The sequence below is a fragment of the Lampris incognitus genome, chromosome 6 (assembly GCF_029633865.1).
Source record: "Lampris incognitus isolate fLamInc1 chromosome 6, fLamInc1.hap2, whole genome shotgun sequence".
NCBI lineage: Eukaryota > Metazoa > Chordata > Actinopteri > Lampriformes > Lampridae > Lampris > Lampris incognitus.
In genome coordinates this window covers 31,204,952-31,226,653 of record NC_079216.1, presented here as the reverse complement: position 1 = coordinate 31,226,653, position 21,702 = coordinate 31,204,952, and the positions used below count along the sequence as shown (strand labels likewise).

Below are 21,702 nucleotides of genomic sequence, written 5' to 3'. Positions count from 1 at the left end.
TTGGAAAGATGGAGAACGTTGCAGTGCAGAAAGCATCCATTCATCTTAGAGCATGAGTCATTTCCAAAGCCACTCTTTGCTAATTATAATAGACATTGCATAGGGAAAGTGCTCAACAAATAAGGAGCAAAATAATCCAGTGAGTCAAGTAAATTCTAGCCGAAATTTACTTGTTCTATCTCGGTTTCAAAAGTGCTCAACAAGATGAGTGAAAATAACCTTGTTGAAAGAAACACTCAATGGTACGGAAAGTGCTAAACGAATAAGGAGCAAAATAATCATATATACATAAATTGAACAACACCACCCCGCTATATGATATACATAAAGAACCCCATTTGATGTTACCTTGTTATATTCTAAATGTATGCCATTTCAACAGTACCCTAGTCATTTAAATGCAGTTTTAAAACAAGCCCTACCCCTTACCCCATTGGTTGTAATGTTTTCTACCCTACCATTGGTTGCTGTGCATCGTAACTACCTACCCCATTGGTTGTAATAGTTCAAATGTTTTCTCCTCTGATTGGTTGCTGTCCACTGAAATTAGGGGCGTGACGCGGGGCAATGTATACTGTGTGTTCTTGTTTGTTGAATCACATTAGCAGCTAATGACTGCGCGACACACGAAACAAGCTTGTATTGTATTAAAAGTTTTTTTCCTACATCTATATTGATATATATGTATGTATATATGTGTGTGTGTGTGTGTGTGTGTGTGTGTGTGTGTGTGTGTATATACACTCACTGGCCACTTTATTAGGTACACCGTGCTAGTACCGGGTTGGATCCCCTTTTGCCTTCAGAACTGCCTTAATCCTTCGTGGCATAGATTCAACAAGGTACTGGAAACATTCCTCAGAGAGTTTGGTCCATATTGACATGATAGCATCACGCAGTTGCTGCAGATTTGTCGGCTGTACATCCATGATGCGAATCTCCCGGTCCACCACATCCCAAAGGTGCTCTATTGGATTGAGATCTGGTGACTGTGGAGGCCATTTGAGTACAGTGAACTCATTGTCATGTTCAAGAAACCAGTCTGAGATGATTCGAGCTTTATGACATGGCGCGTTATCCTGCTGGAAGTTGCCATCAGAAGATGGGAACACTGTGGTCATAAAGGGATGGACATGGTCAGCAACAATACTCAGGTAGGCTGTGGCGTTGACACGATGCTCAATTGGTACTAAGGGGCCCAAAGTGTGCCAAGAAAATATCCCCCACACCATTACACCACCACCACCAGCCTGAACCGTTGATACAAGGCAGGATGGATCCATGCTTTCATGTTACGGACGCCAAATTCTGACCCTACCATCCGAATGTCGCAGCAGAAATCGAGACTCATCAGACCAGGCAACGTTTTTCCAATCTTCTATTGTCCAATTTTGGTGAGCCTGTGCGAATTGTAGCCTCAGTTTCCTGTTCTTAGCTGACAGGAGTGGCACCCGGTGTGGTCTTCTGCTGCTGTAGCCCATCTGCCTCAAGGTTCGACGTGTTGTGCATTCAGAGATGCTCTTTTGCATACCTCAGTTGTAATGAGTGGTTATTTGAGTTACTGTTGCCTTTCTGTCAGCTCAAACCAGTCTGGCCATTCTCCTCGGACCTCTGGCATCAACAAGGCATTTTCGCCCACAGAACTGCCGCTCACTGGATATTTTCTCTTTTTCGGACCATTCTCTGTAAACCCTAGAGATGGTTGTGCGTGAAAATCCCAGTAGATCAGCAGTTTCTGAAATACTCAGACCAGCCCGTCTGGCACCAACAACCATGCCACGTTCAAAGTCACTTAAATCACCTTTCTTCCCCATTCTGATGCTTGGTTTGAACTGCAGCAGATCGTCTTGACCATGTCTACATGCCTAAATGCATTGAGTTGCTGCCATGTGATTGGCTGATTAGAAATTTGCGTTAACGAGCAGTTGGACAGGTGTGCCTAATTAAGTGGCCGGTGAGTGTATATATGTGTGTGTGTGTGTATGTATATATATATATATATATATATATATATATATATATATATATATATATATATATATATATACACTACCGTTCAAAAGTTTGGGATCACATTGAAATGTCCATATTTTTGAAGGAAAAGCACTGTACTTTTCAATGAAGATAACTTTAAACTAGTCTTAACTTTAAAGAAATACACTCTATACATTGCTAATGTGGTAAATGACTATTCTAGCTGCAAATGTCTGGTTTTTGGTGCAATATCTACATAGGTGTATAGAGGCCCATTTCAAGCAACTATCACTCCAGTGTTCTAATGGTACAATGTGTTTGCTCATTGGCTCAGAAGGCTAATTGATGATTAGAAAACCCTTGTGCAATCATGTTCACACATCTGAAAACAGTTTAGCTCGTTACAGAAGCTACAAAACTGACCTTCCTTTGAGCAGATTGAGTTTCTGGAGCATCACATTTGTGGGGTCAATTAAACGCTCAAAATGGCCAGAAAAAGAGAACTTTCATCTGAAACTCGACAGTCTATTCTTGTTCTTAGAAATGAAGGCTATTCCATGCGAGAAATTGCTAAGAAATTGAAGATTTCCTACACCGGTGTGTACTACTCCCTTCAGAGGACAGCACAAACAGGCTCTAACCAGAGTAGAAAAAGAAGTGGGAGGCCGCGTTGCACAACTGAGCAAGAAGATAAGTACATTAGAGTCTCTAGTTTGAGAAACAGACGCCTCACAGGTCCCCAACTGGCATCTTCATTAAATAGTACCCGCAAAACACCAGTGTCAACATCTACAGTGAAGAGGCGGCTGCGGGATTCTGGGCTTCAGGGCAGAGTGGCAAAGAAAAAGCCATATCTGAGACTGACCAATAAAAGAAAAAGATTAAGATGGGCAAAAGAACACAGACATTGGACAGAGGAAGACTGGAAAAAAGTGTTGTGGACGGATGAATCCAAGTTTGAGGTGTTTGGATCACAAAGAAGAACGTTTGTGAGACGCAGAACAAATGAAAAGATGCTGGAAGAATGCCTGACGCCATCTGTTAAGCATGGTGGAGGTAATGTGATGGTCTGGGGTTGCTTTGGTGCTGGTAAGGTGGGAGATTTGTACAGGGTAAAAGGGATTCTGAATAAGGAAGGCTATCACTCCATTTTGCAACGCCATGCCATACCCAGTGGACAGCGCTTGATTGGAGCCAATTTCATCCTACAACAGGACAATGCCCCTAAACACACCTCCAAATTGTGCAAGAACTATTTAGAGCAGAAGCAGGCAGCTGGTATTCTATCGGTAATGGAGTGGCCAGCGCAGTCACCAGATCTGAACCCCATTGAGCTGTTGTGGGAGCAGCTTGACCGTATGGTACGCAAGAAGTGCCCATCCAACCAATCCAACTTGTGGGAGCTGCTTCTGGAAGCGTGGGGTGCAATTTCTCCAGATTACCTCAACAAATTAACAGCTAGAATGCCAAAGGTCTGCAATGCTGTAATTGCTGCAAATGGAGGATTCTTTGACGAAAGCAAAGTTTGATGTAAAAAAAATCTTATCTCAAATACAAATCATTATTTCTAACCTTGTCAATGTCTTGACTCTATTTTCTATTCATTTCACAACATATGGTGGTGAATAAGTGTGACTTTTCATGGAAAACACAAAATTGTTTGGGTGATCCCAAACTTTTGAACGGTAGTGTGTATATATATATATATATATATATATATATATATATATATACAGTGCATCCGGAAAGTATTCACACCCCTTCACTTTCCCCACATTTTGTTATGTTACAGCCTTATTCCAAAATGGATTAAATTCCTTTTTTTCTCATCAATCTACACACAATACCCCATAATGACAAAGTGAAAAAGGTTTTGTAGAAATTTTTGCAATTTTATTAAAAATAAAAAACTGAAATATTGCATGCACATAAGTATTCACACCCTTTGCTATGACACTCAAAATTGAGCTCAGGTTCATCCTGTTTCCACTGATCATCCTTGAGATGTTTCTAGATCTTGATTGGAATCCACCTGTAGTAAATTCAATTGAGCGGACATGATTTGGAAAGGCACACACCTGTCTATATAAGGTCCCACTGTTGACAGTGCATGTCAGAGCAGAAACCAAGCCATGAAGTCAAAGGAATTGTCTGTGGACCTCCGAGACAGAATTGTATCGAGGCACAGATCTGGGGAAGGATACAAAAACATTTCTACAGATTTGAAGGTCCCGAAGAGCACAGTGGTGTCCATCATTCATAAATGGAAGAAGTTTGGATCCACCAAGACTCTTCCTAGAGCTGGCCGCCCAGCCAAACTGAGCAATCGGGGGAGAAGGGCCTTGGTCAGGGAGGTGACCAAGAACCCGATGGTCACTCTGACAGAGCTCCAGTGTTCCTCTGTGGAGATGGGAGAATCTTCCAGAAGGACAACCATCTCTGCAGCACTCCACCAATCAGGCCTTTATGGTAGAGTGGCCAGGCGGAAGCCTCTGCTCAGTAAAAGGCACCTGACAGCCTGCTTGGAGTTTGCCAGAAAGCACCTAAAGGACTCTCAGACCATGAGAAACAAGATTCTCTGGTCTGATGAAACCAAGATTGAACTCTTTGGCCTGAATGCCAAACGTCACATCTGGAAGAAACCAGGCACCTCTCATCACCTTGCTAATACCATCCCTACAGTGAAGCACGGTGGTGGCAGCATCATGCTGTGGGGATGTTTTCCAGTGGCAGGAACTTGGAGACTAGTCAGGATCGAGGGAAAGATGAATGGAGCAAAGTTGAGAGAGATCCTTGATGAAAACCTGCTCCAGAGCGCTCAGGACCTCAGACTGGGGCAAAAGTTTACCTTTCAACACGACAACAACCCTAAGCACACAGCCAAGACAACGAAGGAGTGGCTTCAGGACAAGTCTGTGAATGTCCTTGAGTGGCCCAGCCAGAGCCCAGACTTTAACCCCATTGAACATCTCTGGAAAGACCTGAAAATAGCTGTGCAGCGACGCTCCCCATCTAACCTTACAGACCTCGAGAGGATCTGCAGAGAAGAATGGGAGAAATACCCCAAATATAGGTGTGCCAAGCTTGTAGCTTCATACCCAAGAAGACTTGAGGCTGTAATTGCTGCCAAGGGTGCCTCAACCAAGTACTGAGTAAAGGGTGTGAATACTTATGTACATGCAAATTTCAGTTTTTTATTTTTAATAAATTTGCAAAGATTTCTACAAAACCTTTTTCACTTTGTCATTATGGGGTATTGTATGTAGATTGATGAGAAAAAAAAGGAATTTAATCAATTTTGGAAAAAGGCTGTAACATAACAAAATGTGGGGAAAGTAAAGGGGTGTGAATACTTTCCGGATGCACTGTACATATGAGCACCAATGTAAATTAACAGAAAACATATCCAAAGGAATTGAATCAAGTGCAATTGGACTTGGTATATACTCGTGAAGACTAGCTTGATCTAGTCAGAAAGGCACGAACTGATGAAGCCTCTTGGATGAGAGGCGTAACGTCTTCACGGATATATACCAAGTCCAGTTGCACTCGATTCAATTCCTTTGGATAACCATGACCTGGATGAATGAGAACATTCACAGACAACAGAAAACATAGAGACGCTGAATGTCCGATCTCTTTAGAATATCACTTTCCAAATAAAAGGGATTTGTCACTGAATTATCTAAATGAAAATAGACTGTCAGTTCAGGTTGTAACACATAGGGAGACATACAGGTATTCCATGGCTGGTGTAAGCAACAAGATGACACTCCCCGTTGAAATTCCTGTGGCCTTGATGTGTGAAACTACCGTCAGGTTTACAATTAAAGTGATGCAATCATCCCAGAGAAAATTGTGCATTGCAGTTGGCTCCATGTTGCTCTGGCTTTAACAAAGTTTGCCTCCTCTTTTAATAGCATAGACCACAGAGTAGTCTACGACGTGATGCAATGTTTGACCAGCGTCCCATTCCTACATCTTTTCAGAAGCTTGACATGGTTATCCCCATGTCAAGCTTCTTTTTACACCAGACCTGATGACTCAGGTTTGGTGTAAAAAGATTGCTCACGAGTCAGCCTCCGATTGGGGAAACAAACAAGGGTTCTTGATGTAAAAAATAATATTAGATTTAAGTTCCCCTTAAAGAGGTAAGTCCAACAAGTCTTTTAAGGCAAATCACTTTCCTGCTACTGCCATTGTGATTTCAGCTCAATGTCAACCTAGTTGCTCCACAAGTGTGTAATGAAATGTACTGAGAGAAGTTGATATGGTGCAGGTTTGTCATATTGTCCTGATGAGCCACTTGACCTGTGTTTATTCATTCTCCTATTTGCCCCTTCAGTGACTCTGTGTCCCTCGCTGTAACTCTAGTATTACATCATAACCTGTAGTGTATTGTTTGATAAATATTACTTCTTCTGTCCTCTTTATTCTGCTCTGGTATTCTTTGCTTCCATCTTTTCCACCTCTCTGTTCTCACTCTGCACTGCTTTTATCCTCCTCTCCCCTATTTTTCCATGTTATCTTTTTTCTCCTTCTCCTCTTTCGCTCTTAACATTTGCCCATCAGAAGTTAGAGGTTGAAGGGTTAGAGGAGCTAGTACTGCAGAGGTTGTGGTTCCAGGTCAACCAAGGTGTGCTGAAGAAGGTAAGGATAAAAATCAATGATGTTTCATGCAGATCCCCTCCTCCCAAATGTGTGGTAAACTATACAAATCAATGCAGGTTAAAAATTCCAATAAAAAAAAAACTACATAAATTACAGAAAAATGCACATAATTACAAGTAACAAGTAACAAAATATTAAGATAATGATAACTAACTGATAAACAATGAATATATTCAAAACACTTTTGATGTGAAAATAAAATTAAATCCTGATTAACTTCTTATGATCATAATTTTTTCTAATATACTATTGATGAACAAAAATTCAAGGTTCTCCGGGTGCTGCCAGAGAGACATCCATCCCGTCCATACATTGCTGAGCTAGAGAGCCGTTTCAGGGATGCTGAGGGAGTTTTTGTACATTCATATCCGACTGAGGTGAGCCAAATATGAGTTCTCATCAAAGTAAAGGTATGCAGGGAATTAGCTCGGTGCTAACTGATGCAAACGTAGCTACTGTATGAACTCTACAATTAAGGGTAACTCTGGACTAAATTAATTATATTATATTATATTATTTCATATACTATGTTATATTATATTATATACAAGTATCAATGTGGACTTAGAGCAACCTCTGTCATCCCAAAAAACATAGGTTGCACACCACCTCATGCTTTCTCTATCCAATTAAAGTCGATAAAACATGAGTATTTGGAACTGCAAATGGTGAACCGACATCGCCTTATGCATCTGTTTTCTGTTGAAATTCATCTTTTATGTATTCACACTGAAACAGATTTAAAGAAAATACAGGATAACAGATGTAATTCAAAATTTTTTCACAAGGGTGTTTTTCTGAGTCTACAGACAGATTGTTTGAATAGCCCACTTGTGCCAGTTATTATTACCATAACCTACTTGTGCCAGTTATTATTACCCTTGCATACTTTTAAAAATCTTTTTACATTTGCATGTGTGTCTATGTGTGGGCTTGTGGTCTTTATTGTGTGTGTCTGCTTTTCTGTTGTTCGTCTTTATATTTGTGTGGGTATGGTTGTATTGTGTGACCAGGCGTTGCAGGGGGAGCTCCCAGATAGTATTCAAGACATTTGGGACAAGATGACAGAGGAGCCTGACAGAGTGCCTGAGTCCAGCTGGCGATTTGCCTCTCCCAAATCACTCTTGGACAACTTCTGCCGCACCATGCATTGCCTCTTTAGTTATTGCTTCCCAAGCATGGACCCACAGCGGAACTGTAAGTATAACAAATGAGACTTGCAGAGACTCTGTTACACAAAGGAACTAATACATCACGAGAGAGCCCAATGAAAGATATGCTAGATTTCTATTCAAAGAAAATAATTCCCCAAATATATTTCTAAATTAAAATTGTATATTCCGACAAGTTATGGCTTTAATTTATTTAAAGTTTTGAACCTGTATTTGTGAATAACAAATCCTATGTGGATTGGATTTGCTTTAAAAAAAAATTTAATTAATATAAGACACTAGATTTGTTAATCACAAGTGCAGATTCAAAACTGAATAAAATTAGGAAATCTTTGTAGAATAATATAATTTAAATTTAGAAAATATTTGCAGATTTATTTTCTTCAGATACAAGTCAATAGGTATTTGTGTCTAGGAAGACATTTTTTATTTATTCTACTTGTTTGTAAAACATGATGGATGTGTCAAATTGTGTTTCCTGACATTATACGTTTGTCTACATTCATTTAATTTTTGAAACAAATCTAGTTCAACACAACACAACACAACACAACACTACATTGTCTTGGGTTTATTGCATCTCCCCAAAACTACTATGTATTGGAATTAATGCCACTATGCTTATGGGGAATATATTTTTTGCAGTGTTTATAATAGAATAATGACTAAATAGCGCATACACTGTATATCTTATGTCTTAGAGATATAATGAAGGTGGGTCATAAATGACCCTTAAGACAAGGGCAATTTACAGAATGCTAAGACAACATGAGTTAAGATGTACAAAAGTATGTGAGGCAAAGTTCCTAAAAATGCACATTTTTCTTATACTATGTAGTACAGTATTAGAAAAAAAAAGAAGAAGCATAATAAGCATGATAGTGAATGACAAAAGTCATGAACTGCCGCAGCTGTATATAGTGGAACTCTGGCATGTTGAATTTGGCCATGCATTGGTGTTTATACATTTACTATGCATCTGATATGCTGGTGTGGATGAACAGTGCTCACACTGTATACCTATACAATTAAAAAACCTCAAAGATGCAAAAATGTGCATGAAGCACAGTTATCCAAAATTAACAAAAATGTGAGTTGTTCAAAGAAAGAAAGTTGAATCAGTTCATCTGGACAACATTTATTGAGAGAAACGTTTCATCACTCATCAGGTGGTAGTGCTAAGGCTGCTCTCGTGTCAGAGCCTAAATAGGAAATGAATACTTCATTTAGAGGAGGTTGTAGACAGGGTTTTACTAAATTTGCAAAAATTTCTACAAAACCTTTTTCACTTTGTCATTATGGGGTATTGTGTGTAGATTGATGAGAAAAAAAAGGAATTTAATCCATTTTGGAATAAGGCTGTAACATAACAAAATGTGGGGAAAGTGAAGGGGTGTGAATACTTTCCGGATGCACTGTATACTGAAATCCCAGGGGGGCCCGTTTTTTTTCATTTACGTGCCACTATGATCCTGCTCAGTTCTACTGCTCGTAATATATATATATATATATGTATAGCTCTATATATATTATGAGCAATAGAACTGAGTGGGAACATAGTCTGTAATTACAAACCAAAAACCTTTTTCATGCCGAAGCATCATTGCTCAGAATAACATAAGCTAAATGCAAATCAAGACCATTTAAAAACAGCTTATTCCAAAGGCTCCATGTGTAGCACCAACCTCTTCTGCATCACTTTTGTTGCATTGGCATAAACAGCACAGGCACAGGCTACTTCAACAATACAAACAGAGGAGCTGAGAGAATAATTACAGAATTAGAAATACCCAAGTGCCTTTCCTCACCACAGTGACACTGGGCAAGCAGCCCCTCTTCACATTCATTTTTTGGCACATCTAGGACGGCTATCGCTCAATCTTGGGAGTCTCAGCCCTCCACCCCATAATTTAAACCCTGGCTGTGTACAATTGAAGCCAGGCCAGCCAGATGTCTTCAATCTGGAATTAGACAGGCATTCACTTCTACTTACAAAAGAGAGAAATAAGTGTGATAAATTTGCTTTCATAAGTGGTGTAAGCTGAAATTTGCAACTATGCCAAACTGTTTATATGGAAGATTTACAAACACTTCATGACCTAGGATTTTTAGTGATGGTGAATTTAATGAAAGATGTTATGAGCGTTCCTGGAGTAAACAATCTATTAAAGAAATATGTTAAAAGTAAACTCTGGCTATCTATCTATCATTCTTTTACTGTCTCTGAGTCAGACACACATTGGAGTGCAGATAAAGTTTGGGTTGTCATAACTTAGCTCTAAACCATGACAAATAGGAACAAGGAACAATGTGTAGTTAACCACTCAAGTCAGTTTTATTTGTATAGCACTAAATCACAATTTAGTGCAAAAGGGCTTTACAATCACAGTTAGTGTAAGTAACATGTTCGACACCCCATATCCTTAGACTGTCAATTTGGACTGGGAAAAACTCCACTGGAAAAAAAAACTTGCTGAGGCTAAAAAAATAAAAAAATAAAAATGGGAGAAACCTCGGGAAGAGCAACAGAGAAAGCATGAATAGATATGCAATACGTGTCGAGTCAACACAACAGACTAAACAGAACAGATTAACAATAACCACTCAATAGGCAATAAAGGGATTAACACACATGGCAAAATAGTATAAAAGATATACAGTTAAAACATAAGTAAGAAAAAAAAAACAAGTGAAAACTTCATAATTATATGAGTGATAGTTAAACAGTGCAAAGTATATAGTGAAGAGTCAAGGATCCTTCCCAGTAGCACATCAGGCATCCTTCACAGACACAGCCACAGAGTAGATATGGCTCCATGCATCAACACCAGTGTAGTACTACAGAGCCCTGGAGAAAGGATAGAGCTCTCATGCACACAGCAGGCACTCACACAGATGAGTGAGAGTGATGCATACTCACAGCCAACACAAATGATGCAAAATTACTCAGGGACAAAAGGAAAAGAAGCAGCGGCAGAAGTCTTCATGTAGGCTAAAGATCAGTGTAGAACACAGGATGAAACAGAGACAGAGGTCTTGATCCCACCGTCATTGCACAGTCCATAGCAGAAGAACCTCAAGCACTGAAATGAGGAGAGAGAGAGAAAGAGAAGAGCAAGAGAGAGAGAGTGCTCATATGCTCGTGGCTGTTAAGACAGACAGAACAGTAGGTTAGAAGGTTGCACAGCTTTCAGGAAAGTTTGTGACATTCTCGTTTGCAGGACCTAGACCAGGACTTCTCAAAGTCTGGACCATGGTCCACATCCGGACCAAGCGTCAAGTCAATCCGGACCCAGCGTATACCTCATGTTATGAATACAATACGTTATGATGTGCAACGTTTTCTATTTAGTGTGTTGTTGCTGCCGAGTTCATGCATTAACATTACACCGGAGAATTTGCTTTGGGGATGGTGTGAAGCTTTTATTGCATTTATAGTAATGTAGGTGTTGACGACAACAACCTTCCCTTCCCCTGGTTCACCAGTTCTCCTCTGCTCCCCTTGTTGTGTGAGTGTGTATGAGTGTGTGCGTGCGCAAGGGCTAAGCCCCGCCCCCATTGAAGCACAGAGAGCAGAGAGGAGAAAAACTAGTGCGACTATAAATGACAATAACGAGTAGCCTGCGGTACGCGAGTTTTCATCAGTGTTAGAGCCAATCAGAGGCAGAGTAAGGCGGATCTTCACTTTTTTTTCTTTTATTATGAAAATATATACATAACACACTTCTTTTTTATATATTTACATAAACGCATACATATTCATTAGAACAAGAAGAAAAAGCAAGATAAAAGACATTCAACTAACATTATAAAATTAATGATTAATAACTAAAGTTTCACTGTTTTTGCATCAGAGCAGATCAGCAACATCATTCATTTCAGATATAAGTGGGCTGATTATCAGCTTACATCCCTTATTTTACATTTTCAGTCTGATCCAAAATCAAGTAGCCTATATGAAATCAGGTTAAAGATAAAGAAACAAAATCGAAAAGGCAGTCTATGCGAAGCTGTCCGCACACTGCATTAGCAGGGTGGAGGGAAAAAAAGGAATAAGGCAACAATTGGATAGAAAGAAATAATCCAACAGGGGGATAGAGATGTCAACTGTTCTTTGCTCACAACACAAATGAGAAAAGTGTCCCCGGTATTGGTAGGGCCAAAGCTGGTGCCCCTGGCCTCAGGGTAGCTCGCATTGGCCAGTGGCTAAGTGCAGAGCTGAGGTAGGCAGGGTCAAGGGTTAGAAAGACACGCCAGGGGTTAGTCTACTAGGTCAAGGAGTTAAGCCCCCACCGCCTTCTGTTTAGAATGTAAGCAAGAACCAAGTGAGAGGAGTGGGGTTTTTTTTTTTAATTGAAAATATATCATTCATCATGTCTGATTACCATTACAAGCCTGCGTAGCAGAAACCAGGCAACAGTTTTTATTGCAGTTCATGTGCAACGGTAAATCCAGGTCAAGTTCCTGTCCTGCATCAGTAAAACATAATTATTTTATTCAGTTATTTTTTAGAATTTCAAATATCAATATGGGCACCACAGTGGTTGAATATGTAGCACTATTATCTCACAGCAAGAGGGAATTTGGTTCAACCTTTTTATGGATTGGGTTCAACCTTTCGACTTTCTATGAGCGCTTTGCTTATTCTCCGTGTTTGCCTGGCTTTCTTCTAGGTACTCCTTCAGTAGTCCTTGGAAATGCATATTAGCTGAAATTGCCTAACTTGCCATGGGGTTAGTGTCAGTGAGCATGTTTACTTGCATACAAATAAGCAAATCGTGGTATGATCATGATAAAGGCATTATTCCCATCTTACAGTCATGTTAACAACTTTATCAGGTTATCTTTTTCAGGGTAGAGTCAAAAAAAAAGTAATCGAGTTAAGTAGCTGGGCCAAGAATTATCTCTGTCAGCAACATACATCCGACCCTAATCTATATTAAATGAAACATGTTCTACCAGCTATAAACATGGAGACAGGGGTGTAATGGGAGGGAACGCTGTTTAATTACTATGAAAAGTGATTTTGTTTTTTGTGATGCAGAAAAAAATGAAATCCAAATTCCAACTTTAAACAAACAGAGCACATAATCCAGGATTGTTCAAGCTGAGTCAGAGGACCCAGATCCACTTTGGCAGGTTTTATAAGCCAGTTGATAGTTTAGGTGAATGTGAACAAAACATAAGTATTTTATCAAGGCTGATGTAATGTTCACTCACACTTAAAATTTGTAAACATTAAAGTGTAACTTCTTCCCCAAGTCTTAACCTAACTCCACCCGCTGGATAATTTTGAAAAATGCTAAAAAGTGGGCAAGGGGCTGAGAGAAGGGGCTGGTGTACGACTTGTATGCGCCGTTCCTAAGGTCCATTGAGATGTCCAGAAAGTCCGTTTGTTTTTTGTTTGCTTCAATTGTGATTTTTAGCCCATTGTTTGAGAATATTTTGCATATTGTTTTCTTAATTTGCTTGACCTCTCTTGGTGTTTTGCTACAAATTGCTAGTCCGTCATCCCTATAGAGTCCGACATTGATGTTTAGGTCTTGTAGTTGAGATAGCAAATATATTCCAATTAATTCACACATTTCTGCCCCGTCAAAGCTGCCCATGGTTACATCAAATTTGCTATTAACTTTGTTCTGCCATGGGTTTCCATTGTGAATCCTTCGCCTGGTATATAGTGTCTCTGTCTTGCTCGGATATCACTTTGTTTTGCGGCAAAATCAGTGGCTTTGGATAGTAACTCTCTGCTTATGGAGGGGTCGTCGTCGTTGGCATCTCTCGTGTCTGAGGATCCAAGAGATAGAAAAAAAACTCTTGGAGCCATTCGCTAAAGCCTTGATTAAAGTGGTGATCAGGTCGCGACACTGGTCCACACTGCTTGGCCTGGGAGGATCTACGTAGTTCCATGGCAACACAAGAGCGAAGACGATGGGATCCGCCAAAGGTTGCACCCAAGTGATGGTCGGATTGAGAGTCCGGACTGCCCACTTGTTAGGCACTTACGAGCCAGGGATGTGTGGGATTTTTATAACCGCCAGCCCCATTAGGCTTTAGCCAGCTGAGTGCTGCCCAGGTTACGCCAACTCCACAAGTGAGGTCCGGTCAATACCACGAGGAGGGGCCTATCCAGGGTTTGTCATGCATGCAAGAATCGGTAGCCTGAACCTTTCAGCCTACATCACATGAACCTTCAGCAACCCAGGGGTAGAACTCACAGATATCAAAACATATAAATTTGCAGTTCTTCTTGTCATCTGTGTTCTTAAACCCTTCTAATACTTGGTCTGTGTTTTTCCATTGGATTATGGGGACTTTTTTCAAGATTTGATCGTTCATGTTTTTGATTATTTTTTGGGTTTTTTTTTTTAACTTATCTTTCTGATTTCCGGTTTGGTGGGGTTGATCAGTCTACATGTTGGCTTGTTTAAAAAGTTCGGTTTGTGGTCCTTCAGGGTGATGAAGGCTTGGTTCTGGGCAGTGACATCAATGCGGTTGTCTAATTCTAGGTCCGAGGCAATTTTTTTGTCTTTCATCATTACCTCTCTTTTGGCGATCTCTGCGACCCTCTTGTATGATTTTGTCATGTTATTTTCTAGGAGGTCACCGTATTGCTCGGGTTTTAATTTGTGGAAGTTAGTGGTTTTGTTGGCTGCAATGAAGAGCATATCATCTTCGTTTATCTTTTTTGAATCATTGTGCAATTTCTTCTGGAATGTTTTGATTGGTTGTTTAAATTTGATGTTTTTAATCATTTAAAGCATGCCATCTTCAAAGAGTCTCTATTCGGGGATGGACAGCAGTGATTTTGTAGATTTGAATCCATAATTTTGCTTGTCCAATTGGTTTATCATCCCAATTAGGAAGTAAAAAGCCATTGCAGACATAGATATAAGCACCTATTTTGTAATTATAAATAAATTATGCCAACAGACAATTACCAACACCCCCCCCCCCATTGGACCGTTAGTGATCACGTGTTTTTGAATTTTTGAATGTCACACCTCTCCCTTCCCCATTGGATGTTGTGTACGTGATGTGCACGACAAGGCAGTAAATGGTATGTTCTTTCCCGTGTTGCTTTATTGACAGCTTATGATTGCTTATGGCATGAAACAGGCTTGTACTGTCTCATAAAGAATTTACTTGACTCACTGGATTATTTTGCTCCTTATTTGTTGAGCACTTTCCCTACCATTGAGTGTTTCTTTTAACAAAGTTATACCCAACGTGTGCAAAAAAAAATGTGCAAAATCTGTATGGAGGTAAGTGACAGTGGCAAAGTGTCAGTCCTTACAGTTCTTAGTATGTTTACATAGTATCAACAGTGTAAGTTATTTATGTTATTATTATTGTTATTTGTTATTTAATATTAAGCAACCGTATGGCCTTGGGAAAGAAACTCCTTCTGAGTCTTTCTGTGTCAGCCTTGTGGCTGCAAAGGCTTCTTTCTGCCTGACCGCAGTAGCTGAAACAGTCTGTTATTGGGATGATGGGGATCCATTATAATCCCTTTTGCCTTGGTCCTACACCACCTGGTGTATAAATCCTGTAGGGGGGTGAGTGTGTGGACCTGGTGGTACGCTCAGTCGGCCATACCACTCTGCAGGGCTTTTTGGTCTTGAGAGGTGCAGTTCCCACTCCAGACGGTGGTGCATCCTGCCAGGATGCTCTCAATGGTACCAGAGTAAAAGGTTTTTTGGAACCGAGGGGAAACATTGAACTTCCTCAGTTGGCTGAGGTGATAAAGACACTGCCTCACATTTTTCACCAGAGTCTTCGTGTGTAGTGTTCATGTTAGGTCCTCAGTGATGTGATAACCGTGGTATCTGAAGCTGCTCACCCTCTCTACTGGGACCCCGTTGATAGAGAGGTGTAGGTCCTCCGCTGTGTCTTTCTGAAGTCCACAACAAACTACTTGTTTTTTCTGACATTCAGGGAGAGAGGCTGTTGGTCTGGCACTACAGTGATATATCCTCCACTTTTTCCAGGTAGGCCATCTCCTTGCTGGAGATCAGGCCCACCACTACTATCATCAGCAAACTTAACAATGGTGTTGGAGCTGCTCGTGGCCACACAGTCATGTGATTTTACAGAGATTAGAGCAGGGGACTCAGAACACAGCCTTGGGGGGCTCCTATGTTGAAGGTGAGAGAGGGTGGAGGTGTATCTACCCAACTTAACCACCTGGGGTCTGTTGGTCAGAAAGTCAAGGGCCTAGTTGCACAGGGAGGTGTTCAGGCCAAGTTCCCTGAGATGGTCAAAGAAGGTTGAAACAGTTCATCTGGATACAATGTTTATTGACTTACATTTCATCACTCAACTAAGTGACATCTTCAGTCTAAACTGTAAACTGTCAGTTTAGACTGAAGAGGTCACTTAGTTGAGTGATGAAACATATCTGTCAATAAACATTGTATCCAGATGAACTGATTCAACCTTCTTTGATTTTCTTACCTGGATTATTGAGCATGCATCAAGATATTCCCTGAACTTGGTGACCAGTCTGGGGGGCACTATGGTATTGAAGGCTGAACCATAGTAGATGAAGTGTATTCTCACATAGCCCCCCCCCCATTGTCAGGGTGGGATAGGGTAGTGTGTAGTACATGGGAGATGGCATCTTCAGTGGATTGGTTGGGGTGGTAAGCAAACTGTAGGGGGTCCAAAGCACTTGAGAGAGAGAAGCAGATATAATCCTTAATAATCTTCCCAAAGCACTTCACAACCACAAATATGAGAGCTATTGGATGGTAGTCACTGAGGTTGGTTGGGTTGGTTTTCTTCGGTACAGGGAAAATAGTGGACCACTTGAAACATGCAGATACTACAAACTGCGCTAGGGAGAGATTGACTATTGTGATGAATACAGGGGCTAGCAGGGCAAGACGGGTCTTAACTACAAAAACATTAAGACAAACACAAAAATGTTGAAAAACAAAATGTATTCTTGTTTTCACAATGGTTTTGCATCTTTTTTTTATTTTTTAGCGAAGATGACATAGTATGAATACTGAGCGATACAATCTACATATCCATTGTTATCCAGAAATGATCTCTTTCTCTTCAGCAATTGTTAAAATCCAAGTTCATAATTCATGCTTTCCAAAAGTTTCTGTGGTCTTTGAACTATGTTGAAACGGGCATCAAAAGTTCTGGCAGGATGTTTGGCATGTAAAAATAAAAGCCTTAATTTGACAAAGAAAACTCAATCATCCCTTAATTAGCCATACGCATACGCTGTGGACTGGAACACTTCCTTATTAAAAGATCGGATGTGCAAAACACAAATACATGAAGAAAACACAAAAAAACTAAGAAAATTGAAAAACATTGTGAAAACAACAACACAGTGTTTTCTTAATGTTTTTGTGATTTCTTCATTTTTTGTGGTTTTTAAATGTTTTGGTGATTTGTCCCTTGATATTTGTGCTTGCTCAATGTTTTTGTGTTTTTCACTTAATGTTTGTGTGTTTCCTTCGTTTTTTATTTTTTTGGCTTTTCTTAATGGTTTTTGTTTTTCACTCATGTTTTTGTGTTTTCGTAATAATTTTGTGTTTTGCGCTTCTGGCCCACCGTAAGATAGTATTACAGACTGCATTGTTTTAAGGCTAGACTTGAATGGATAACTGTAGGATAACGTTATTTTTTGAAAATGAAGTACTAGTAATTGAATATTGATGATCAAATATGAATTAATGGGAGCAATTTAACTGTATAAAGTGCAGCAGTGTATAAAGTGGAGTATGGGAGCACGGGGTGGGGGCGGGGGGCATTGTGGTACGTGCGCTCTCACCTGGTTCTACAAATACCACTACACCAATGCCTGGAGTTTACCAACAATATCTTACAACCCATCATACAATATGCGTAGCTAAAATTGTCCTCCTGTCTCTGCCTGAAATTTCTTCCTTTAAATGCCCTATATCTGGAAATGAATAACCTCAAGGCTGTCTCAATTACATAGCTGCTGCCTCTCATTAAAAGCCCAAATGGTTCATGTGTTCCTGAACTGGAAAAATGTGGAGCCAGTTGTCAACTTTCAGCACACCTCAAACAAATCCCTGGGTTAGTGTGTGGAAGAATTGCTACTTTGGTTGGTTTATCGTTTTCTTTTCCGTTTCATCCCATTACCATCTTAAATTCTTCCTGTGTCTTAAGTGATTTACGCTTTTGTTTACCCTTGTCATAACTCCTCATCTGGTGACCTTTTAACCTTTGTGTAGGCAGCTTGCAATACCTGGCACATGCTAGCTTGGAAGCCTAATAAGATCATACCCTCCATTCCTCTGTGTAAATAAATGACTCTCATTTATTCTTCAGTTCAGCCTGAAAAGTAAATTAGTTCAGTTCTGAAAAGAATTGTGCTCTGTGTATACTGACTTTTTTATTTGCATGAATCACGAACATCTCCAATTATCTCATTCAAAAGTTGAGTCCGCAGAGGAGCTAAACTATTGACATTTTCAAAACAAAAATCCAATGTCTCTCTCCGGCCCCACTCTTGTCACATAGAAATATATGGGCATAGTGAGAGGCAAGGGGGTAAGATTGGTCATTTGACCTAACTCAAATATAAAAAGGTCCCAAAATATCCAACTAAAGCCAATCATATCAACCAACCAACAATTACTGTTGGTTCGCTTAACTTCCCTTTATTGCTGAGATACTCTATTGGGTGGATTTCCACCAACATTGCTCTGCCTTATAAAGTTACGCAATTGCTCCCTGCAACCCCTCTCTCCAATGAAAAACCTGTGGTACGTTCAGCTTAGCAAAACGTGTTGTAAGTCACACATTAGGGAGCTCCAGCAGAGTCTATTTTTCTTAACACCATTCAGCACTTTTTGTCCCCTTTTTACGACTCAAGTTTTATGTAACTCTTGTATGATATAGTTACGTTGGTTTTCAATCACTGAAATGCCACTTAAGGTTAATAAAAGAGGAAACGTCCCTCAGTCACACCTGCAGCCTGCAGTGTATGCTGCCTCCCCACCCCACAGTGGCTCCGCTCCATTGCCAAAGGCTAGTGGCAGGCTTGCTTGCTGGTTGTCCATCGTGTTGATGATGACCATCTTCTCCTATTTGTGAGTCCTTTGGTGGCTGAATAGTCCAATCCTGGATGCACAGTTGCGGTTGTAGACCGGGCATGTAAAAGTAGTGCTGGAGGGGGCAGGGGTAGCTTTGCAAGCATGCCTCTTCGCACGCTTTGCTACACGGTGTTATGTGCGCTGGTTTTCCATATACTTCACTCCCTCTGAGACGTGAGAGTGCCAGGTTGTGCGGTAGGAACCAAGTTCCTCCAAAGAAGAGAGGTTGATCTGGCATCTTTTCAGTGTGGTCTTCATTTGGTCTTTGAACTGCTTCTTCTGCCCACCAGCAGTGCGTTGACCAAGGCGTAGTTGGCTGTAGAGGACTTTGCGTGGGAGTTGTTCACTGGGCATGCGAATAACATGCCCAAGCCACTTGAGTTGATGGTGGTTTAGGGTAGACTCCACGCTGCAGCTGCCTGCCCGCTCCAACACCTCTGTGTGTGGCACTCTGTCCTCCCAAGTAATGCTGAGGATTCTCTGGATGCCTTTGAGAGCTCTATGAATCCTATGTATAGATCCTTGTGCTGTTTTCGGCATTTCTCCTGGAGCTGGCGTGTGACATAGATCATGTCAACGGTCCCTCTATCCTTTCGGAAGCCGCATTGTGACTCTGGTATGACCCGTTCAGCTATTGCGAGTGTTAGTCTGCGGAGCATGATCTTGGCTAGAACCGTTCCGGTAATGGCCAGTAGTGAAATACCCCTACTGTTGGAGCAGATGGATTTGTCTCATTTGTTTTTATAAATGGTCACAATGTTGGCGTCTTTCCACTGTTGGGGGGCACACTCGCAACTCCACACCTCAAGGATATAGAGATACATTGTCCTCGTACAGAGATAGCCTCCTTCCTTGAGGATTTCAGCTGGAATATTATCAGGTCCAGGGGTTTTGTTGTTTTTCAGGGTCTTGACTGCATGTAGGATTTTTTTTAAAAGATGGTGGGAGGTCTAGGTCTTGCAAGGTAGGCTTTTCAGGGAACTCTGCCAGTACAGTTGAGTCCACTGGGCTGGGCTGGTTGAGCAGGGTGTTAAAAAGCTCGGCCCACCGCTCCACTAACAGGGCCTGATCCTTGATGAGAGTTGTTCTATCAGCAGACCTAATGGATGTCAGGGAGCAGTTTCTGGGGCCATAGACGGCCTCAACTGCATCATAGAAACCATGCATGTCGTTCCTGTCTGCATGAGCCTGGATTTCGTTGGCTTTGAAAATCCACCACTCATTTTGCAGATTCCGCAGAGTTGTTTGGGCCTCAGAGCGGAGGTCTTGCCATTTTTTCTTGAGGTTGGGAAGGTGGGTTGCTGAGGGCGGCTCTGTGTGCCTTATGCATGTTGTCCAGGAGGGTGGAGATCGTTCTGGCATTGTCATCAAACCAGTCCTGATGTTTCTTGGTTTTGAAGCCAATGGATTGGGCTGCATTGTCAAAGAGGGTGGTGCTCAGAGAGGTCCACTTTTCATCCATCCCAGACACTGAGTTGATCAGCTGTTCAATGTCAACTAAGTTGTCGGCTAGAGAACGACAGAAGGTGTTTCTGGTGTCGCTGTTGGATAGTCTGGCACAGTGGAGTGGTTTCTTTTTTGGCCCAGATTGGCGTCTCAAGGGTCGGACATGCATTCTGACTTTTGTCTGGATCATACGGTGGTCTGTCCAGCAGTCTGCTCCTCGCAAAGCTCTTATAAGGAGCCCGTCTTTAAGATCAGCCCACCTTACGATAGCATAATCAAACAGGTGCCAGTGTTTGGATCTGGGATGCATCAAGCCCATTAGCGGTGACAGGGTCAACAGTAGGGGCCTCAAGATTCTTGAGGAAGTAAGTAATTTCTGCCATGTCTGACAAAAGATTCTTGTTAATAGAGAGAGGAATAAAAAGTCTTGAAAGTTGCACTGATGGTTGTTGGGTCAGAAACAAGCATGCCAGCGGAGTCTTTAATTTGAGGAATCAATTGAGATGTAGCCTGTCGTTTCAATTGATGGGCTAATAAGCTGCCCAACTTGTCACCATATTCATAATAATTACTGCAAGAGTGTAGTGGAAGACATTCCACATTCGTTGTTGCAATAAGGTCAAACTCTGCCTGCAAATCGAGTTGTCGCTTCAAGTTTGGGGTTGGATTGATTGTATTTTGTCAGTCTATATCCAGGATTTTAGTTGTTAATTCTTGCAACTTGGCCTTAAGATTTTTACAACATACGCTGAATAGGAAATAATTTGCCTGCACAGATATGCTTTGAGTGATTCCCATAGTAGAAGAGACAGAATCGTTTTTATTGATAGCATCAATAAGTCATCAATTGAGGATGAGATAAAGGCATTGAATGCATCATCAGACAACATGAAACCAACAGTGTGAATCAGTACAGCAACTACTGAGAAGACACCTAAAGGGCATCATGACTTATAGATCAGTAATAAGGCAAGAAAAACTAAAAAGCAAGTGTGTTAAACCTACCAAAGGGTGGGCTAGACCTCTGACTTTGCTGAATGTGGATGTCAAATTTTTGGCTAAAGCTTTAGCAACCTATCTTGAAGGGATTCTCCAGTTATTATATTAGAGAAACTGAACGGCTCTATCAAATAGCATCAGCTGTTTTTTAACAATTGTACACTTTTGAATTTGATTTTCCCCAACCACTCTTCTCTAACTCCTGAAGTTGTTATTTCGCTTGATGCAGGGGAAGCATTTGATCAGATTGAATGAAATTATCTTTTTGCGGTACTTCATAAGTTTGGATTTTGGAACAGATTTATATCCTGGATTTGACTTCTTTACACCTCCCCCTGGGCCTGTGTTCA

At 40.9% G+C, this 21,702-nt stretch overlaps 1 protein-coding gene across 1 annotated transcript in view; it reads left to right on the top strand.

The window, feature by feature from the left end:
- Positions 1–21,702, top strand: part of il34 (interleukin 34) — a 147,277-nt gene that overhangs the window by 121,095 nt on the left and 4,480 nt on the right. Inside the window, exons 5-7 of the mRNA XM_056282022.1 lie at positions 6,547–6,624; positions 6,915–7,022; positions 7,659–7,842. Of these exons, the coding sequence (XP_056137997.1) occupies positions 6,547–6,624; positions 6,915–7,022; positions 7,659–7,842 (370 nt within the window). The remainder of the gene's footprint in view (positions 1–6,546; positions 6,625–6,914; positions 7,023–7,658; positions 7,843–21,702) is intronic.